We start from the raw sequence: 22,900 nt of genomic DNA on the forward strand, positions 1-22,900 counted from the left end.
GAGTAAACACTATTTCTCTGTTGTGCAACAAAACACTATTCTCTCCTCTAAAACAGCCATACAGTGCAGTAGGTTATCATGGTAGTAATAGTGGTAAGGGTATAGAAAGTAGATGTCAGTGGTTGCAATAATAGTACTAACACCGTAGTAATACTAGCGTTAGCTTGTTAGAACACCTATTGTCTGTCACGTTAAAAGACAATGAGTTTTACCTCCAAATACCCTGATGAAGATAGATTGAGACCAGCACGTTGGTGAATAAGATCAGCATCAAGATTACCGGTGTGCTGGGGTTTTCCTTCTTTTTAACATTGTTGTAATAGGACAGTCTCCCTGAGTTGGTAACTTGATACAATTACACTTGTATTTGTATGCTTGCCCTATTTTGCCAGGTTTCCTGATGAAGGTCGGCTGACTGAAAGCTCAGCCACAATTAAAGAAATGTGCATCTGACTAGAAGTGTGCAGAGACTTGTTCCTGTTTCTCCAGTTTTGCCTTTTGGCTCCAGCACCTTCACTAATCAGCTCTGGGTGAGCAGTAGATTTTGCCTGTTATCGCCAGGTTTCCATTATAAATTAGGTTTTAAATATCAAGGAACCTACAGTCCATTCGGAAAGTATTCAGACCCCTTCTCTTTTTCCACATTTTGTTACGTTACAGCTTTATTCTAAAATGGATTATCAATCTACACACAATACCCCATAACGACAAAGTGAAAACAGGTTTGTAGATGTAACAGATGTGAAACGGCTAGCTTAGTTAGCGGTGCGCGCTAAATAGCGTTTCAATCGGTTACGTCACTTGCTCTGAGACTTTGAAGTAGTAGTTCCCCTTGCTCAGCGGCTTTTGTGGAGCGATGGGTAACGATGCTTCGTGGGTGACTGTTGTCAATGTGTGCAGAGGGTCCCTGGTTCGCGCCCGGGTATGGGAGAGGGGACGGACGTAAAGTCATTCTGTTACATTGATGCTGTTGACCCGGATTACTGGTTGCTGCGGAAAAAGGAGGAAGGTCAAAAGGGGGGTGAGTGTAACGGATGTGAAACGGCTAGCTTAGTTAGTGGTGCGCGCTAAATAGCATTTCAATCGGTTACGTCACTTGCTCTGAGACCTTGAAGTAGTAGTTCCCCTTGCTCTGCAAGGGCCACGGCTTTTGTGGAGCGATGGGTAACGATGCTTCGGGGGTGACTGTTGTTGATGTGTGCAGAGGGTCCCTGGTTTGCGCCCGGGTATGGGCGAGGGGACGGTCTAAAGTTATATAATAATAATAATAATATATGCCATTTAGCAGACGCTTTTATCCAAAGCGACTTACAGTCATGTGTGCATACATTCTACGTATGGGTGGTCCCGGGGATCGAACCCACTACCCTGGCGTTACAAGCGCCATGCTCTACCAACTGAGCTATTCTTGCTAATTTATATATTTTTTTTAAACATGTATTCAGACCCTTTGCTATGAGACTTGAAATTGAGCTCAGGTGCATCCTGTTTCCATTGATCATCCTTGAGATCTTTCTACAACTTAACTGAATTCACCACAGGTGGACTCCAATCAATTGGACATGATTTGGAAAGACACACACCTGTCTATGTAAGGTCCCACAGTTGACCGTTCATGTCAGAGCAAAGACCAAGCCATGAGGTCGAAGGAAATGTTCATAGAGCTCCTAGACAGGATTGTGTCGAGGCACAGATCTGGGGAAGGGTACCAAAACATTTCTGCAGCATTGAAGATCCCCAAGAACACAGTGGGCTCCCTCATTCTTAAATTTAATAGGTTTAGAACCACCAAGACTCTTCCTAGAGTTGGCCGGCCGGCCAAACTGAGCATCGGGATGTGACCAAGAACCCAATGGTCACTCTGACAGAGCCCCAGAGATGGGAGAACCTTCCAGAAGGACAACCATCTCTGCAGCACTCCACCAATCAGGTCTTATGGAAGTGGCCAAACGGAAGCCACTCCTCAGTATAACGCACATGACAGCCCGCATGGAGTTTGCCAAAAGAAACCTAAAGACTCTCCGACCATGAGAAACAAGATTCTCTGGTCTGATGAAACGAAGATTTAATTCTTTGGCTTGAATTCCAAGTGTTAAATCTGGAGGAAACCTGTCACCATCCTGGTGGTGGCAGCATCATGCTGTGGGGATGTTTTTCAGCAGCAGGGACTAGTCAGGATTCCTTGATGAAAACCTGCTCCAGAGTGCTCACGATCTCAGACTGGAGTGACGATTCACTTTCCAACAGAACAAGGACCATAAGCACAGAGCCAAGACAACGCAGGAGTGGCTTCGGGACAAGTCTCTGAATGTCCTTGAGTGGCCCAGCCAGAACCTGGACTTGAACCCAATCAAACATCTCTGGAGAGACCTGAAAATAGCTGTGCAGCGACGCTCCCCATCCAACCTGACAGAGCATTCCGTTTTTTTACATTGCTTTGTCATTATGGGGTATTGTGTGTAGATTGATTAGATTTGTATTTATTTAATCCATTTTAGAATAATGATGTAACGTAACAAAATGTGGAAAAGGTCAAGGGGTCTGAATACTTCCCGAATGCAATGTATGTCAAGGTACAATTAAACTAATCTCTGTTATGGGTCAGACCTGGGATGAGGATGGTTTTGAGTGGCCGTACTTCCATCCCCTGTGTTGGGTACTGCAGAGGATTGTTGGCCTCGGCCACGATGAGCATATCTGCAGGAGTCTGAGACCTGTAGGGGCAGAAACACACCAGTTTAATAATCAGTACTCAAAGCTATTACAGCTAGACTAAAGCCCCGTGAACCCTATTTGGCCTATATGTTTTAAAAACTGGGTAATGTTGAGCCTAACCCAATGACATCATCTTGTTTGTTCAAAAGACCTACAGCAAGTTTAACCTAAACCTAAGAATTTCCAATCTTGGTATTTAGTCACATGAAATGACAAACACAGCAACTTCCCCTAGGGTAAGGACCACCTACGATGATATATGGGAAGTCCTTCCCTTTCAGTTTTGTGCTGGTGTACAGTCCTTTGCTCTCACCTCATCTGGAAGCCCTGGTACTCCTTGGCCCTTCGTTTCTTCATCTCTTCCAACTCAGAAGCCTCAAATGCAGTGTGCATGGGGTGGGCCGACACCCGGGGGAACAGCAGCTGGGCAAAGGGCAGGTTCATACCCCCACTCTCACCTTCACACACACACCCGTTACGTGCCAACAGACTAGAGACAGAAGAAAGGGACGATAGGACTTCATCAATCAAATGACAATAAAACATCATTTCCACCACATCATCAGCTTATTGAATCAGAATATCAAAGAGAGAAAAAAATGAATCATTTCAAAGGTCTTATATCAAATACTGACCCTGCAACACTCTCCTTCACACGATAGGGGATGTTGGCAGATCTGTGGTCTGGTTCTGGGAACCTCTCCTCCAGGTGCCTCTCTACTGCAGGCCCTGGTCTCTGCCAGACATCCACGGTGGTGTAGGCCCGGGTGGGCCAAGAATGGAGGAGGGCCAACACCAACACCACAGACGCCACGATGGCCAACAACACTGTCTTCCTTAAGGAACGCATCCTAAAAACGGTCACAGCACACAAGGACAAACAGGAGAGGTGCTGCGGTCACCACCTGCTTGGGCGGCGAAGAAAAAGTCCAACATTATGTGACCATATCTGAGGTGACAAGATTTGCCCAATTGCTGGATGAATTGAATGCTGCCATGATTCGGTTATCTTCAGCTACAGTAAATGGCAGCTTACAGTATCACATGAAATCTGATTTAACACTTTCTAAACAAGTTGAATTTGTTATGCAACAGAAAAAACATGTCTGGCATCCATTACAGTAAAAGACAGCTGGAATCATACCCTACTGCCTGTATCCACTCAGAGAGAAGGCATCTCCTGTCGGCCATTGGATCCCCCAAAATCCCATAATGAACAGCTAAGGACTTTCCCCATCTGTAAATAATAACACATAAGTTATGTTTATTCAGTAGGATACCTGAAGTAACTTCTAATTTCCAAGAGCAAGGTATTAACGGACAAGTGAAAAATATGAATGTTTGTAAAAAAAAAAAAATAGATCTAGAGGGGATGAAACTGCGACATGCAGGTACAGCAAAGGTAAGGATTTTTAGCAGATTGAATGGCCTTTTATGATGGAGCTGTTAAATGAATGGTAGTGATGACGGTTGTGTTAACATCAGATAAATGCTGAGCAAAGTCTAGTGGGAAAGAAGGCTCTATTTAAGTACAACAATAAGAGCCAAGGGAGATAACAAACTTGTCTGGTTGGTGACTTGTTTCATGATAATTGCCAATGTTAAGATAATCAAACCATTCTACTGACTTAGTTTTCAAGCAGGCACGAGAGATGACTCGAGGTTGTAGCAAGTTCAGTAATCTATCCCCTTCCTTTGGAATATGCATCTACTGTAGCGACATTCCACTTCTGACACAATTGCAGTGAATTCAGGGGTCTCAATGACTATCACTGAAGCAGAATTCATAGTTTACAGCTGCAGAGACACACCCACAATAGTTCACCAACTGATTATGACATATACAGTGGGGCAAAAAAGTATTTAGTCAGCCACCAATTGTGCAAGTTCTCCCACTTACAAAGATGAGAGAGGCCTGTAATTTTCAAATTATGGTGGAAAACAAGTATTTGGTCACCTACAAACAAGCAAGATTTCTGGCTCTCACAGACCTGTAACTTCTTCTTTAAGAGGCTCCTCCGTCCTCCACTCGTTACCTGTATTAATGGCACCTATTTGAACTTGTTATCAGTATAAAAGACATCTGTCCACCACGTCAAACAGTCACACTCCAAACTCCACTATGGCCAAGACCAAAGAGCTGTCAAAGGACACCAGGAACAAAATTGTAGACCTGCACCAGGCTGAGAAGACTGAATATGTCATGCAGGTGAAAGAGGACCCAAAAGCGACTTGGCGAAAACAGAGTCTTTAATCCAGTAAAGTAAATACAAACAAAAAACACAACTTTCACTCGAAATGACGAGGACAAACTGGAGACTCGATCTTGAACAGCAGGTGAACAGCAGGTTGCCTCGGGAAGGCACTTGAACCAGACAGACTCAGACACCTGCTCACCACGCAGCATCTGAGGAAAACACGACACGACAGGGCGATACACAAACACAGCACGGTGAATTCTAGACAAGGAACCGACAGGACAGGAACGGAACACAAAGGAAGAAATAGGGACTCTAATCAGGGGAAAGGATCGGGAACAGGTGTGGGAAGACTAAATGATTGATTAGGGGAATAGGAACAGCTGGGAGCAGGAACGGAACGATAGAGAGAAGAGAGAGCGAGAGAGTGAGAGAGGGAGGGGGAGAGAGAGGGATAGAAAGAGGGAAAGAACCTAATAAGACCAGCAGAGGGAAACGAATAGAATGGGAAGCACAGGGACAAGACAAGATAATAAATGACAAAACATGACAGTACCCCCCACTCACCGAGCGCCTCCTGGCGCACTCGAGGAGGAATCCTGGCGGCAACGGAGGAAATCATCAATGAGTGAACGGTCCAGCACGTCCCGAGACGGAACCCAACTCCTCTCCTCAGGACCGTAACCCTCCCAATCCACTAAGTATTGGTGACCCCGTCCCCGAGAACGCATGTCCATGATCTTATGTACCTTGTAAATAGGTGCGCTCTCGACAAGGACGGGAGGGGGGAGGGAAGACGAACGGGGTGCGAAGAAAGGGCTTAACACAGGAGACATGGAAGACAGGATGGACGCGACGAAGATGTCGCGGAAGAAGCAGTCGCACAGCGACAGGATTGACGACCTGGGAGACACGGAACGGACCAATGAACCGCGGAGTCAACTTACGAGAAGCTGTCGTAAGAGGAAGGTTGCGAGTGGAAAGCCACACTCTCTGGCCGCAACAATACCTTGGACTCTTAATCCTGCGTTTATTGGCGGCTCTCACAGTCTGTGCCCTGTAACGGCAAAGTGCAGACCTCACCCTCCTCCAGGTGCGCTCACAACGTTGGACAAACGCTTGAGCGGAGGGAACGCTGGACTCGGCAAGCTGGGATGAGAACAGAGGAGGCTGGTAACCCAGACTACTCTGAAACGGAGATAACCCGGTAGCAGACGAAGGAAGCGAATTGTGAGCGTATTCTGCCCAGGGGAGCTGTTCTGCCCAAGACGCAGGGTTTCTGAAAGAAAGGCTGCGTAGTATGCGACCAATCGTCTGATTGGCCCTCTCTGCTTGACCGTTAGACTGGGGATGAAACCCGGAAGAGAGACTGACGGACGCACCAATCAAACGACAGAACTCCCTCCAAAACTGTGACGTGAATTGCGGGCCTCTGTCTGAAACGGCGTCTAACGGGAGGCCATGAATTCTGAATACATTCTCGATAATGATTTGTGCCGTCTCCTTAGCGGAAGGAAGTTTAGCGAGGGGAATGAAATGTGCCGCCTTAGAGAACCTATCGACAACCGTAAGAATCACAGTCTTCCCCGCAGACAAAGGCAGACCGGTAATGAAGTCTAGGGCGATGTGAGACCATGGTCGAGAAGGAATGGGGAGCGGTCTGAGACGACCGGCAGGAGGAGAGTTACCCGACTTAGTCTGCGCGCAGTCCGAACAAGCAGCCACGAAATGGCGCGTGTCACGCTCCTGAGTCGGCCACCAAAAGCGCTGGCGAATAGACGCAAGAGTGCCTCGAACACCGGGATGACCAGCTAACTTGGCAGAGTGAGCCCACTGAAGAACAGCCAGACGAGTGGAAACAGGAACGAAAAGGAGGTTACTAGGACAAGCGCGCGGCGACGCAGTGTGCGTGAGTGCTTGCTTAACCTGTCTTTCAATTCCCCAGACTGTTAACCCGACAACACGCCCATAAGGAAGAATCCCCTCGGGATCAGTAGAAGCCACAGAAGAACTAAACAGACGGGATAAGGCATCAGGCTTGGTGTTCTTGCTACCCGGACGGTAAGAAATCACAAACTCGAAACGAGCGAAAAACAACGCCCAACGAGCTTGACGGGCATTAAGTCGTTTGGCAGAACGGATGTACTCAAGGTTCTTATGGTCTGTCCAAACGACAAAAGGAACGGTCGCCCCCTCCAACCACTGTCGCCATTCGCCTAGGGCTAAGCGGATGGCGAGCAGTTCACGGTTACCCACATCATAGTTGCGCTCAGATGGCGACAGGCGATGAGAAAAATAAGCGCAAGGATGAACCTTATCGTCAGACTGGAAGCGCTGGGATAGAATGGCTCCCACGCCTACCTCTGAAGCGTCAACCTCGACAATGAATTGTCTAGTGACGTCAGGAGTAACGAGGATAGGAGCGGACGTAAAACGTTCTTTTAGAAGATCAAAAGCTCCCTGGGCGGAACCGGACCACTTAAAACACGTCTTGACAGAAGTAAGAGCTGTGAGAGGGGCAGCAACTTGACCGAAATTACGAATGAAACGCCGATAGAAATTAGCGAAACCTAAAAAGCGCTGCAACTCGACACGTGACCTTGGAACGGGCCAATCACTGACAGCTTGGACCTTAGCGGAATCCATCTGAATGCCTTCAGCGGAAATAACGGAACCGAGAAAAGTAACGGAGGAGACATGAAAAGAGCACTTCTCAGACTTTACGTAGAGACAATTCTCTAAAAGGCGCTGTAGAACACGTCGAACGTGCTGAACATGAATCTCGAGTGACGGAGAAAAAATCAGGATATCGTCAAGATAGACAAAAACAAAGATGTTCAGCATGTCTCTCAGAACATCATTAACTAATGCCTGAAAAACAGCTGGCGCATTGGCGAGACCAAACGGCAGAACCCGGTACTCAAAATGCCCTAACGGAGTGTTAAACGCCGTTTTCCACTCGTCCCCCTCTCTGATGCGCACGAGATGGTAAGCGTTACGAAGGTCCAACTTAGTAAAGCACCTGGCTCCCTGCAGAATCTCGAAGGCTGATGACATAAGGGGAAGCGGATAACGATTCTTAACCGTTATGTCATTCAGCCCTCGATAATCCACGCAGGGGCGCAGAGTACCGTCCTTCTTCTTAACAAAAAGAACCCCGCCCCGGCCGGAGAGGAAGAAGGCACTATGGTACCGGCGTCAAGAGACACAGACAAATAATCCTCGAGAGCCTTACGTTCGGGAGCCGACAGAGAGTATAGTCTACCCCGAGGAGGAGTGGTCCCCGGAAGGAGATCAATACTACAATCATACGACCGGTGAGGAGGAAGGGAGTTGGCTCGGGACCGACTGAAGACCGTGCGCAGATCATGATATTCCTCCGGCACTCCTGTCAAATCGCCAGGTTCCTCCTGAGAAGTAGGGACAGAAGAAACGGGAGGGATGGCAGACATTAAACACTTCACATGACAAGAAACGTTCCAGGATAGGATAGAATTACTAGACCAATTAATAGAAGGATTATGACATACTAGCCAGGGATGACCCAAAACAACAGGTGTAAACGGTGAACGAAAAATCAAAAAAGAAATAGTCTCACTGTGGTTACCAGATACTGTGAGGGTTAAAGGTAGTGTCTCAAATCTGATACTGGGAAGATGACTACCATCTAAGGCGAACATGGGCGTAGGCTTCTCTAACTCTCTGAAAGGAATGTCATGTTTCCGAACCCATGCTTCGTCCATGAAACAACCCTCAGCCCCAGAGTCTATCAAGGCACTACATGTAGCACCCGAACCGGTCCAGCGTAGATGGACCGACAAAGTAGTACAGGATCTTGATGGAGAGACTTGAGTAGTTGCGCTCACCTGTAGCCCTCCGCTTACAGATGAGCTCTGGCTTTTACTGGACATGAATTAACAAAATGTCCAGCAACTCCGCAATAGAGGCACAGGCGGTTGGTGATCCTCCGTTCCCTCTCCTTAGTCGAGATGCGAATCCCTCCCAGCTGCATGGGCTCAGACTCTGAGCCAGAGGAGGGAGATGGTTGCGATGCGGAGCAGGGAAACACCGTTGATGCGAGCTCTCTTCCACGAGCCCGGTGACGAAGATCTACCCGTCGTTCTATGCGGATGGCGAGAGCAATCAAAGAGTCCACATCTGAAGGAACCTCCCGGGAGAGAATCTCATCCTTAACCACTGCGTGGAGTCCCTCCAGAAAACGAGCGAGCAGCGCCGGCTCGTTCCACTCACTAGAGGCAGCAAGAGTGCGAAACTCAATAGAATAATCCGTTATGGACCGTTCACCTTGGCATAAGGAAGCCAGGGCCCTAGAAGCCTCCCTACCAAAAACTGAACGGTCAAAAACCCGAATCATCTCCTCTTTAAAGTTCTGGAACTTGTTAGAGCAATCAGCCCTTGCCTCCCAGATAGCTGTGCCCCATTCTCGAGCCCGGCCAGTAAGGAGTGAAATGACGTAAGCAACCCGAGCTCTCTCTCTAGAGTATGTGTTGGGTTGGAGAGAGAACACAATCTCACACTGCGTGAGAAAGGAGCGGCACTCAGTGGGCTGCCCGGAGTAGCAAGGTGGGTTATTAACCCTAGGTTCTGGAGGCTCGGCAGGCCAGGAAGTAACAGGTGGCACGAGACGTAGACTCTGGAACTGTCCAGAGAGGTCGGAAACCTGAGCGGCCAGGTTCTCCACGGCATGGCGAGCAGCAGACAATTCCTGCTCGTGTCTGCCGAGCATGGCTCCTTGGATCTTGACGGCAGTGTAACGAGCGTCTGAAGTCGCTGGGTCCATTCCTTGGTCGGTTCCTTCTGTCATGCAGGTGAAAGAGGACCCAAAAGCGACTTGGCGAAAACAGAGTCTTTAATCCAGTAAAGTAAATACAAACAAAAAACACAACTTTCACTCGAAATGACGAGGACAAACTGGAGACTCGATCTTGAACAGCAGGTGAACAGCAGGTTGCCTCGGGAAGGCACTTGAACCAGACAGACTCAGACACCTGCTCACCACGCAGCATCTGAGGAAAACACGACACGACAGGGCGATACACAAACACAGCACGGTGAATTCTAGACAAGGAACCGACAGGACAGGAACGGAACACAAAGGAAGAAATAGGGACTCTAATCAGGGGGAAAGGATCGGGAACAGGTGTGGGAAGACTAAATGATTGATTAGGGGAATAGGAACAGCTGGGAGCAGGAACGGAACGATAGAGAGAAGAGAGAGCGAGAGAGTGAGAGAGGGAGGGGGAGAGAGAGGGATAGAAAGAGGGAAAGAACCTAATAAGACCAGCAGAGGGAAACGAATAGAATGGGAAGCACAGGGACAAGACAAGATAATAAATGACAAAACATGACAGAATATGCAATAGGTAAGCAGCTTGGTTTGAAGAAATCAACTGTGGGAGCAATTATTAGGAAATGGAAGACATACAAGACCACTGATAATCTCCCTCGATCTGGGGCTCCACGCAAGATCTCACCCTGTGGGGTAAAAATGATCACAAGAACGGTGAGAAAAAAATCCCAGAACCACACGAGGGGACCTAGTGAATGACCTGCAGAGAGCTGGGACCAAAGTAACAAAGCCTACCATCAGCAAGGGCATTGAAGATGAAACGTGGCTGGGTCTTTCAGCATGACAATGATCCCAAACACACCGCCTGGGCAACGAAGGAGTGGCTTCGTTAAGAAGCATTTCAAGATCCTGGAGTGGCCTAGCCAGTCTCCAGATCTCAACCCCATAGAAAATCTTTGGAGGGAGTTGAAAGGCTGTGTTGCCCAGCAACAGCCCCAAAACATCACTGCTCTAGAGGAGATCTGCATGGAGGAATGGGCCAAAATACCAGCATCAGTGTGTGAAAACCTTGTGAAGACTTACAGAAAACGTTTGACCTCTGTCATTGCCAACAAAGGGTATATAACAAAGTATTGAGATAAACTTTTGTTATTGACCAAATACTTATTTTCCACCATAATTTGCAAATACATTAATTAAAAATCCTACAATATGATTTTCTGGAGAAAAGAAATCAAATTTTGTCTGTCATAGTTGAAGTGTACCTATGATGAAAATTACAAGCCTCTCTCATATTTTTAAGTGGGAGAACTTGCACAATTGGTCAGAATTGGACTGCCTGTTTAAACACAGCCATATTTGCATATCTGATACCTGCATATCTGATACCTGTCTGATATTTTATCTGATACCTGTCTGATATTTTATGTATAAACAGAAAGAAAAAAAACACATGGATTCGGATCTTTTGACATCCGATTTATACCACCTACAATTGGCTGCTTTTACAGAGGCGGATCAATTTGGATGATCTTTTTAATTGGTATTTTGACCAATCAGATCACTTCTGAAAAATATCTGACGTGAAAAGATCTGATGTGATTGATTAAAAGACCAATTAGTGAAAAAATATCAGAATTCGGCCGCCTGTGTAAATGCAGGTACAGTTGAAGTTGAAAGTTTACATACAGTTGGTTGGAGTCATTAAAACCAGTTTTTCAACCACTCCACAAATTTCTTCTTAACATACTATAGTTTTGGCAAGTCGGACACGACATCTACTTTGTGCATGACACAAGTCATTTTTCCAACAATTATTATTATTTACAGATTCCAGTGGGTCAGAAGTTTACATACACTAAGTTGACTGTGCCTTTAAACAGCTTGGAAAATTCCAGAAAATGATGTCATGGCTTTAGAAACTTCTGATAGGCTAACTGACATCATTTGAGTCCATTGGAGGTGTACCCGTGGATGTATTTCAAGGCCAACCTTCAAACTCAGTTCCTATTTGCTTGACATCATGGGAAAATCAAAAGAAATCAGCCAAGACCACAGAAACAAATTGTAGACCTCCACAAGGTACCACGTTCATCTGTACAAACAATAGTATGCGGGTATAAACACTATGGGACCACGCAGCCGTCATATCGCTCAGTAAGAAGACGCGTTCTGTCTCCTAGAGATTAACGTACTTTGGTGTGAAAAGTCCAAATCAATCCCAGAACAAGGGTAAAGGACCTTGTGAAGATGCTGGAGGAAACAGGTACACAAGTATCTATATCCACAGTCTATCGTCATAACCTGAAAAGCCACTCAGCAAGGAAGAAGCCACTGCTCCAAAACCTCCATAACAAAAGCCAGACTACGCTTTGCAACTGCACATGGGGACAAATATTGTACTTTTGGGAGAAAAGTCCTCTGGTCTGATGAAACAAAAATAGAACTATTTGGCCATAATGACCATCGTTATGTTTGGAGGAAAAAGGTGGAGGCTTGCAAGTCGAAGAACACCATCCCAACCGTGAAGCACGGGGTGGCAGCATCATGTTGTGGGGGTGCTTTGCTGCAGGAGGGACTGGTGCACTTCCCAAAATAGATGGCATCATGATGTAGGAAAATGATGTGGATATATTGAAGCAAGATCTCAATACATCAGTCATGAAGTTAAAGCTTGGTTGCAAACGGGTCTTCCAAATGGACAATGACCCCAAGCATACTTCAAAAGTTGTGGCAAAATGGCTTAAGGACAACAAAGGCAATGTATTGGAGTGACCATCACAAAGCCTTGACCTCAGTCCTATAGACAATATGTGGGCAGAACTGAAAAAGCAAGTGCGAGCACAGAGGCCTACAAACCTGACTCAGTTACAGCAGCTCTGTCAGGAGGCATGGGCCAAAATCCACCCAACGTATTGTGGCTTATGGAAGGCTACCCAAAACATTTGACCCAAGTTAAACAATTTAAAGGCAATGCTACCAAATACTAACTGAGTGTATGTAAACTTCTGACCCACTGGGAATGTGATGATAGAAATAAAAGCTGAAATAAATAATTATCTCTATTATTATTCTGACATTTCACATTCTTAAAATAAAGTGGTGATCCTAACTGACCTAAGACAGAGAATTCTTACTAGGATTAAAAGTCAGGAATTGTGAAAAACTGCGTTTAAATGTATTTGGCTAAGGTGTATGTAATCTTCCGACTTCAACTGTATGTACATACCAATTCTGCTACAAACCCAATCCTCCAAATGCAACCGCTGTCTGGACGCTCAGATCAGATTGATTTGCTCTGAAGTGTTTTTATTTAGCAACCTGCCGTTTTCATGACAACCACCCTAAAATTGAAAGGAACAGTGAAAGGATATAAGCATTGTGTCTGTGTACTACTTCAGACGATACATCAGTGTGAATGTGCAAATATGATATGGGTCACATGTAAAACTGGGTGTGGACAGTCAGAAAAAAAGAATGGATATCGAAAGAAAATCAGATTTGGAGTCTTCGGTTGTCTGTGTAAACACAGCCATACAAGCCTAATTTAATTGGTTCATATGAGGTTCGGAAGTCATAATCGTCTGTCAGACTATCATGTCTGTGGCGGTGAACTATGTTACCAAGTTTTCCAGTATTTTTAATAATGAGATATGCACCTTGATTTTGAAGAATATAACAAGAATACCTTCATGGGATTACTACACCTACATTATGTACTTTATCACAACCAAATAACAAATTAGTTTCAAGTCATGTTCAGAAAACATGTTGCTCTCATGTGGAATTTCATTCATTGAGCATTACATACTGTTTCATAGAAATCATGTACTATTTGCATGTAAAAATGTTATGGTCATGGAATACATTTGCACCATTGTTTATGTCTTAGTTGGTGACCCACTCTTTGAGGATATCCACATCTTACAGAGTGTAGCTTTAAACAATAGTACAACGTTCCACCGTTCACATTCAAACAAAGGACATGCAAATATTCCTACTTTGTGGTACCGTCTTACTTATTATATACATAAGGACTGTAAAGTAAGTAGCCTGACCCCTTGCATTAAGCATAGTACAATCCCCAAAAATAGATATAGTCTATCAAATTAAAAACAGTTCAAACCTATTTGTGCACTTTCAATGCAGATAAATAAGTCAGGTGCATTTCATTGACAATTACATTTGTCAGATATTAGTTCAAGATTTTTACTTTATGAAAGCCACAACAATGTTTTGACATGGAGACCAATGATGTCATATACAGTAACCAGCCACCTACTGGTAATTTATTTATGTGATCATTATCACAGAGGACTGTAATGATCTTCTTCATCTAATGTGGAGTACGAAAGATGGGCCCAAAACGCAGCGTGGTAAGTGTCCATTTTAATCAAATATAACTGAACACTGAATACAAAATAACCAAAGTGAAACAATGAAAATCAAAACAGTTCTGTATGGTGAAACACAGACAAAGAAAACAACTACCCCACAACCCATAGTGGGAAAACAGGCTGCCTAAGTATGGTTCTCAATCAGAGACAATGACAGACAGCTGTCCCTGATTGAGAACCATACCCGGCCAAAAACAAAGAAATACAAAAACATAGAAAAAAATAACATAGAACGCCCACCCTAGTCAAACCAAAATAGAGAATAAAAAGGGCGTGACAAGGACACTGATTTCCCTTCAGACTATAGCTGTACTGATTAATTTGGTTGGAGTGTATGTAGGGGGTAGGGAGAGTGTGTATAGGGGGTCAGGAGAGTGTGTATATGGGGTAGGGAGAGTATGTGTAAGGGGGTAGGAAGAGTGTGTATAGGGGGTAAGGAGAGTGTGTATAGGGGGTAGGGAGAGTATGTGTAGGGGGTAGGAAGAGTGTGTATAGGGGTAAGGAGAGTGTGTATATGTGGTAGGGAGAGTATGTGTAGGGGGTAGGAAGTGTGTGTATAGGGGGTAAGGAGAGTGTGTATAGGGGGTAGGGAGAGTATGTGTAGGGGGTAGGAAGAGTGTGTATATGGCGTAGGGAGAGTATGTGTAGGGGGTAGGAACAGTGTGTATATGGGGTAGGGAGAGTGTGTATATGGGGTAGGGAGAGGGTGCGACCTGCAAGAGTTCCCATTGTGTAGAACCTAATGCTTGTGTCCAAGCAACTCCCGTTTTCATAAGGGATGGATATTTTAATTAAGACTATTAAAGGTTTTAGTGGCCTCTGGAGTGGCACAGCGGTCTAAGGCGGAGTCAATCACCACCTTCCGGAGACACCTGACACCCCACCTCTTTAAGGAATACCTAGGATAGGATAAGTATTCCCTCTTCCCCCCCCCCCTTTAAGATTTAGATGCACTATTGTAAAGTGACTGTTCCACTGGATGTCACAAGGTGAATGCACCAATTTGTAAGTCGCTCTGGATAAGAGCGTCAGCTAAATGACTTAAATGTAAATGTAAGGCGCTGCATCGCAGTGCTAATGGCGTCACTATAGATCCGGGTTTGATCCCGGGCTGTATCACAACTAGCCGTGACCCGGAGTCCTATAGGGCGGCACACAATTGGCCCAGCGTCGGGCACCTGCAGGCATCAGTTGAACGGTCATCAGTTGAACTGTGTGTCCTCCGACACATTGGTGCGGCTGGCTACCGGGTTACACGGGCAGGTGTTAAGAAGTGTGTTTTGGCGGATCATGTTTCGGGGGGACGCATAACTTGACCTCCGCCTCCCAAGCAAATTGGGGAGTTACAGCGATGAGACAATATCGAAATTGGGGTAAAATACAAAGGTATTGGTGCCCTAAACATTCATGCATGTCACTTGGGTTGGGTACTAATTATTTCTCTAACATTTTTCAAACATATCTATATCTATCTATATTAGATAGCCTGCATCAAACAAACTTACAGATACAGTGCATTCAGAAAGTATTCGGACCCCTTGACTTCTTCCACATTGTATTACATTACAGCATTATTCTAAATATTTATTAAATTACATTTTTTTCCTGATTAATCTACACACAATAGCCCATAATGACAAAGCGAAAACAAGTTTTTAGAAATGTTTGCTAATTTATTAACAATATAAAGCATAAATACCTTATGTACATAAGTGCCCTCACCTCCTCCATGTAGGCTGTCTTGTCATTGTTGTTAATCAAGCCCACTAATGTAGTGTCATCTGCAAACTTGATGATTGAGTTGGAGGCGTGCATGGCCATGCAGTCATGGTGAACAGGGAGTACAGGAGGGGGCTGAGCACGCACCCTTGTGGGGCCCCAGTGTTGAGGATCAGTGAAGTGGAGATGTTGTATCCTACCTTCACCACCTGGGGGCAGCCCATCAGGAAGTCCAGGACCCAATTGCACAGGGTGGCGTTGAGACCCTGGGCCTCAAGCTTAATGATGAGCTTGGAGGGTTCTATGGTGTTGAATGCTGAGCTGTAGTCAATGAACAACATTCTTACATAGGTATTCCTCTTGTCCAGATGGGATAGTGTGTAGTGTGATGGCGATTGCATCATCTGTGGACCTGTTGGGGCAGTATGCAAACTGAAGTGGGTCTAGGGTGGCAGGTAAGGCGGAGGTGATCCTTGACTAGTTTTTCAAAGCACTTCATTTTAGTTCAGTTATCTTTGCCTTCCTGGGTACAGGAACAATGGTGGCCACCTTGAAGCATGTGGGGACAATAGACTGGTATAGGGAGCGATTGAATATGTAACTCTGTGTTGCTGTCTGTTCACACTGCTATGCTTTATCTTGGCCAGGTCGCAGTTGTAAATGAGAACTTGTTCTCAACTAGCCTATCTGGTTAAATAAAGGTGAAATATATATATATATATTTTTTTTTTAAATATGTTTGTAAACACACCAGCACATGCTCTGGGCCAGCAGCCTTGCTAGTCGGCCATGGAGAAGGAGGGGGGGGGGGGTGCAGTACGTGTTAGTGGGCTGCAACGGTGGCACTGTATTATCCTCAAAGCGGGCAAAGGTGTTTAGTTTGGCTGGAAGCGTGACGTCGGTGTCCGTGACATGGCTGGTTTTCTTTTTGCAGTCTGTGATTTCCTGTAGACCCTGCCACATAGTCTCGTGTCTGAGCCGTTGAATTGCGACTCCACTTTGTCCCTGTACCGGCATTTCGCTTCTTTGATTTCCTTGCGGAGCGAATAACTATACTGTTTATATTCAGCCATATTCCCAGACCTCTTTCCATGTTTAAATGCAGTGGTTCGCACTTTCAATTTTGCGTGAATGCCGCCATCCATCCACGGTGTCTGGTTAGGGTAGGTTTTAATATTCACAGTGGGTACAACATCTCCAATGCACTTCCTTATAAACTCACTCACAGAGTCAGCGTATAGATAAATGTTGTTCTCTGAGGCTGACCGGAACATATCCCAATCCTCGTGATCAAAACAATCTTGAAGCGTGGATTCCGATTTGTCAGACCAGCTTTGCATGGTTCTAGTCACTGGTTCATCCTGTTTGAGTTTCTGCCTATAAGACAGTCAAGCAAGATGGCGTCATGGTCGGATTTGCTGAAGGCAGTGTTGTTAACAAAAGGCTAAGCTTGAAAGCAAATAGATTAATTTCATTTCATTTGCGATTTTCATGAATAGTTAACGTTGCGTTATGGTAATGAGCTTGAGGCTGTATTCACGATCCCGGATCCGGGATGGCTCGACGCAAGAAGCTAAATTTGCTTTGTTAAAATCCCCAACTACAATAAATGTTGCCTAAGGATATATGGTTTCCAGTTTACATAGAGTCCAGTGAAGTTCCTCGAGGGCCGTCGTTGTGTCTGCTTGAGGAGAATGCACACAGCCATAACAATAGCTGACGAGAATTCTCTTGGGAGGTAATATGGCCGGCATTTGATTGCAAATAATTATAGGACAGGTGAGTAGAAGGACTTGAGTTCCTGTATGGTGTTATGATTACACCATGAGTTGTTAATCATGAAGCATACACCCGCCCTTCCTCTTCCCAGAGAGGTGTTTATCTCTGTTGGCGCAATGCATGGAGAAGCCCGGTGGCTGAACCAATTCGGACAACATATCCCGACAGAGCCATGTTTCCGTGAAACAGAGAATGTTACAATCTCTGTTGTCTCTCTGGAAGGCAACCCTTGCTCTAATTTCATCTACCTTGTTGTTAAGAGACTGGACATTGGCGAGTAGTATACTCAGGGGCGGTGGGCAATGTGCACGTCTATGAATCCTGACCAGGAGGCCGCTCCGTCTGTCCCTTCTGCGGCGCCGTTGTTTTGGGTCGGCTTCTGAAATTAGATCCATTGTCCTGGGTGGTGGTCCAAACAGGGGATCCGCTTTGGGAAAGTCATATTCCTGGTCCTAATGTTGGTAAGTTGACATTGCTCTTATATCCAATAGTTCTTCCCGGCTGTATGTAATAAGACTTCAGTTTTCCTGGGGTAACAATGTAAGAAATAATACATTAAAAAAACAAAATACTGCATAGTTTCCTAAGGACTTGAAGTGAGGCAACCATCTCTGTTGGCGCCATTTGCTCGGAATACAGCAGGTTTTCGCCGAAAAGCCGGGCCATCATTGAACACCATGTTCGCACCCGGCCCGGGGATATGGTACAAAAGAGGCCAAACTTGATCCCCGAGGCCCGAATTAAGGCTGTGAAGCAAGAAGTGAAGGCTATGCTGAGGATGGGGGTCATTGAAGAGTCCCACAGCGCATGGTGTTGGTGCCAAAACTGCCGGTGCTGGACTCGCTCAGGCAAGCTGGGTTGACAGCAAACCCCAAGAAATGCAAGCTAGTTCTCAAAAGGTGGAGTAGCTGGGGTATTTGTTCGGACGGGGGAACGTCAAGCCCCAGGAGAGGAAGGTCCATGCGGTACGTGACTGGCCCATGACACGCACCAGTCCTTCCGGGGATTGGCAGGATACTGCAGCCAGTTTATCCCCAACTTTGTGGCTATAGCATCCCCCCTTTACCATTCTAACCAGGGCCTGCCTCCCGAAAACAGTGAAATGGACGGGGACGAGACCGAAGCGGGTTTCAAGCGCCTGAAGGAAGCTCTGTGCTCCCATCCACATCAATAAGGACGGAACATGGTCCACACACACCAGCACAGTGTTGAAGAGGGCACAGCAGAACCTCTTCCCCCTCAAAAAGATTTGGCTTTGGCCCTCGGATCCTCTAAAGCTCTACAGCTGCACAATCGAGAGCATACTGACTGGCTGCATCACCGCTTGGTATGGCAAATGCACCACCCTTGACCGCAAAGTGCTACAGAGGGTGGTGCAGACAGCCCAGTACATCACTGGGGCCGAGCTCCCAGACATCCAGCACCTCTATGTAACAGTATAGCTTTTATCCGTCCCCTCGCCGGGCTCAAACCAGGGACCCTCTGCACACAGACAACAGTCACCCACAAAGCATCGTTACCTATCGTGCCACAAAAGCCATGGCCCTTGCAGAGCAAGGGGAACAAGTACTTCAAGTCTCAGAGAGAGAGAGTTACCTCAACCGATTGAAACCGCTAACTAGCTAGCCATTTCACATCGGTCACATCTATTTCTGACACTTTTACACTCATCATTTGTTGCTGCTAGTCTGTACTTTATTCTACTCTTATTATTATCTATCCTGATGCCTAGTCACTTCACCCTTCCTTCATGTACATACAGTGGCAAGAAAAAGTATGTGAGCCCTTTGGAATTACCTAGATATCTGCATACATTGGTCATAACATTTGATCTGATCTTCACCTGTCACAACAATAGACAAACACAGGTTGCTTACACTAATAACACACAAATTATTGTATTTTTTCTTGTCTGTATTGAATACATAATTTAAGCATTCACAGTGTACTGCAAAGATGACTGCAAGAGCACAGTGCAGAATGCTCATTAGGAAGAGTCCTAGAGTATCAGCTCAGGATTCACAGAAATCTCTGGAACATGCTAACATATCTGTTGACGAGCCTACACTAAACAAGAATAGTGTTCATGGGAGGACACCACGGAAGAAGCCACTGCTGTCTAAAAAATAAAAATAAACGTTTACATGCAAACGCAAGAACAGGTTCGGCTATAATAGTCGATTAAATTTACAGAATCAAAGAGTTGGGTGACATAATGCGAGTTGGCTGTAGCCTGTATCCTTGCCAGCGCCATGTCTAGTAGCGCTGTTTGTGTCCCTCCCGACTAATGTGTGTAATGCTTATTTTGCCTTTCCAGGACCCGTAACAATTTAGAATGTATTTACTGCAGTCATCGACAGGCTTCTGTGTGAGCATCTCATCCTTGCGCTCCGTTATATTTCCTCTGATGCAATCCATTGCACAAACTAGGAAAAACGCACTGTGTTGTCATTCAGATCTAATCAAATCTGGACCAATTGCAGGTCAAAGCACGTCGATGGACAGAATTGAGATATGTGATTCAGCTTTTCTCAGAGGCCTCTGAATTGACCGGGTGCGGTTGGTGCACGTAGACAAATGATACAGGTATAATTGTTTATTATAATGTATATTTTCTCAATACAAATTAAATATGGCAGCAATACACTCGTAAAAGGTCACCAACGCCTCTAATGATATTTAACAAGATATAATTAGGATATATCTTATTCTGAATCAAAGCCTCTAATTCGCATATAATGTGCATAAATGCTTTGAAACAATTATCTATTTGCATGACTGTTTCAAGTTAAATGGGAATGCAACTGATACAATTCTCAATAATAATCCATCATAAGGCCTTTCATGAATATTATAACCTCAAAATAAATCGTACCTTAACGTCTCCACCAATCAGATTGTCCTTATGAAATTGCCACCAATATACTTATAATGCATGCGTAAAATAATGTTGTTAAAAATCTGGTTACATTCCATTTATGTGAATCCGGCAGTAAGCACTGTTTTAATTCCGATAGATGATATGCTTCATCCCCCTGCATGCAGCACAGTGCGCCCACGCCAGGCTGTTCCGCCAAGACTCGTAAAACAGACGCAAGAGCGATGCCACGAGCGGCCAGTCGTTGGAATCGCAGCAGAATGCATGCATCGAATTTAATTGCATGAAGGTTCATGCCAAGGCATATCCAAAATGTACTGCAAAGCAATAGACTAGTCTCGATCAGACCAGCATCATTGCGTTTTGGACCAGAAGTACATTCATTTTCAATTTTGCAACAATATGCATCAAATTGTATGCATAGTAGGAAAAAGTGAATGTTGAACTTTTGTTGCATACATATTCAGTAAAAAAGTTTGACTGCAGAGTTTCTTACACAGCATTGACGCAACGGCACTGTCGTCTGATCGAGGTGTGGCGCACTAACCTACAGCATCTGCCAAGAGATCTGGACCTTTATTGCACAGGTGATGGTGCAGTGCACTCAAGCTGTGACTGCAGGGTCTCTGCCCAGCTCCACTACAGTTATTGCTACATTTATGGCAGCGGTAGAATAATTCCAGTGGTCTCTCATGCCACGAAGGTGTATTCATGCAGCGAGATTGAAAAAAACAAGAGAGACAGACAAACAGACAAATGGATAATGTTTTTTTTGTACTTTGACAAGAAATTGTACAACTGTCAGCAACAAGACGAATTGAGAGAGAGAAAGGGAGGCTGAGCAACCCAATTCCGCACCCTTTCCCAAATGGTTTATTTACACACTTTCTAGCATGGATTTTGAATGTTGGTACCTCGCTCCAGCCAATTATTTGCTTGCAATTCAATGCTTTTAAATCAATTACGGGAGTGTGCGCTTCAGTTGTGTGCATTGCATTTTGACTACTAAACACTAGAACACAAATCGTACGGAAACTTTTTATAGCATGCCAATAAATGGGTGGGTATCACTGGGCAAATTCGTTTAACATCCCCCGGTTCCCCGAGGTTATTAGTTTTGACCGTTCCAATGGTCCTTAACACTTGTTTTTTATTACATTTTATTTAACTAGGCAAGTCAGTTAAGGACAAATTATTATTTGCAATGATGGCCTACACCAGCCAAACCCAGACAACACTGGGCCAATTCTGCACTGCCCTACGGGACTCCGAATCATGGCCAGTTGTGAAACAGCCTGGAATCAAACCAGGGTGTCTGTAGTGATGCCTTAAGCACTGAGATGCAGTTCCTCAGACCACTGCACCAATCTTTTTGTTATTCACCCAATGTTCTAGGGTCTGAAGGACCCACAATATTATTGGGTTTATAAAACAATACGGCAATAACAATGCATGTAAAAAATAGTTAATACTTAGATGTTGACTTCAATTACAAGCAATATAGACAGCATACATGGTTAACATTTTCCATTTACCTCTGCTAGATCACATTTATCAATAAAAGCACTAGAGTGTTTTTTTGTAAAAGGGATTTTTGTAAACAAAAATATATTATAATCAAGACATGGGTGGAATAAATCATATTTATCTTGAACAAATATAAATAAAACAAGGTTTTCATCACTACTGATGTTTAATGCTTTGAACTGAGCAAATTGGAAGGACAAATTTTACATACAGTATTAAGGCCGTTCTACACACCACATGAGTGACAGAGTTTTACTGTGTGTGTGTTGCAAATGTATTTCTTGCACTTGATGCATGTGTACTATGTCTTCCTGTTCTTGGGTTCACACACATCGCAAAGCTTTTTCTTGTTGCTACCGGCTGCAATCTAGAAATGAATTTGACAAACATCTCACTCACTCACATACAGTACCAGTCAAACTTTTGCACACACCTACTCATTCAAGGGTTTTTCTTTATTTTTAAAACAATTTTCTACATTGTAGAATAATAGTGAAGACATCAAAACTATGAAATAACACATATGGAATGATGTAGTAACCAAAAAAGTGTTAATTAAACAAGTCAAAATATATATACCACCGCCGCTCAGCTTTCACTGCCTCCAGCTCTGCCTTGGGGCGGCGATATTCCCCAGCCTGTGCCCAGGGTCCTTCTCCGTTTAAAATCTCCTCCCATGTCCAGGAGTCTTGAGATTTCTGCCGCTGCCTGTTACCACGCTGCTTGGTCCTTGGTTGGTGGGTGACTCTGTAACGCTCGTCTTCCTCCTCTTCTGAGGAGGAGTAGCAAGGATTGGCGGACCAATGCGCAGCGTGGTACGTGTTCATGATGAATTTATTAAACACACTAAAACAAAAATAACAAAGAGAATGACACG

At 44.9% G+C, this 22,900-nt stretch overlaps 1 protein-coding gene across 4 annotated transcripts in view; it reads right to left on the bottom strand.

Moving 5' to 3' along the window:
- The window catches only part of b4galnt1b (beta-1,4-N-acetyl-galactosaminyl transferase 1b), a 32,360-nt gene extending 11,668 nt beyond the window's left edge, over window positions 1-20,692 (bottom strand). Inside the window, exons 1-6 of one of the 4 annotated variants that reach the window (XM_046335264.1) lie at window positions 20,494-20,692; window positions 12,953-13,067; window positions 3,860-3,952; window positions 3,351-3,566; window positions 3,029-3,205; window positions 2,608-2,714 (exon numbers count right to left, since the gene is read on the bottom strand). In XM_046335264.1, coding sequence (XP_046191220.1) covers window positions 2,608-2,714; window positions 3,029-3,205; window positions 3,351-3,566; window positions 3,860-3,906 — 547 coding nt within the window. In that variant the 5' untranslated portion in view covers window positions 3,907-3,952; window positions 12,953-13,067; window positions 20,494-20,692. Of the gene's footprint in view, window positions 1-2,607; window positions 2,715-3,028; window positions 3,206-3,350; window positions 3,621-3,859; window positions 3,953-12,952; window positions 13,068-20,493 lie in introns of all 4 variants that reach the window. The other 3 variants (XM_046335271.1, XM_046335258.1, XM_046335278.1) reach the window with 3 other exon arrangements.
- Between the last annotated feature and the right edge of the window lie 2,208 nt (window positions 20,693-22,900).

This window comes from Oncorhynchus gorbuscha, linkage group LG03 (genome assembly GCF_021184085.1).
Source record: "Oncorhynchus gorbuscha isolate QuinsamMale2020 ecotype Even-year linkage group LG03, OgorEven_v1.0, whole genome shotgun sequence".
Taxonomy (NCBI): Eukaryota; Metazoa; Chordata; class Actinopteri; order Salmoniformes; family Salmonidae; genus Oncorhynchus; species Oncorhynchus gorbuscha.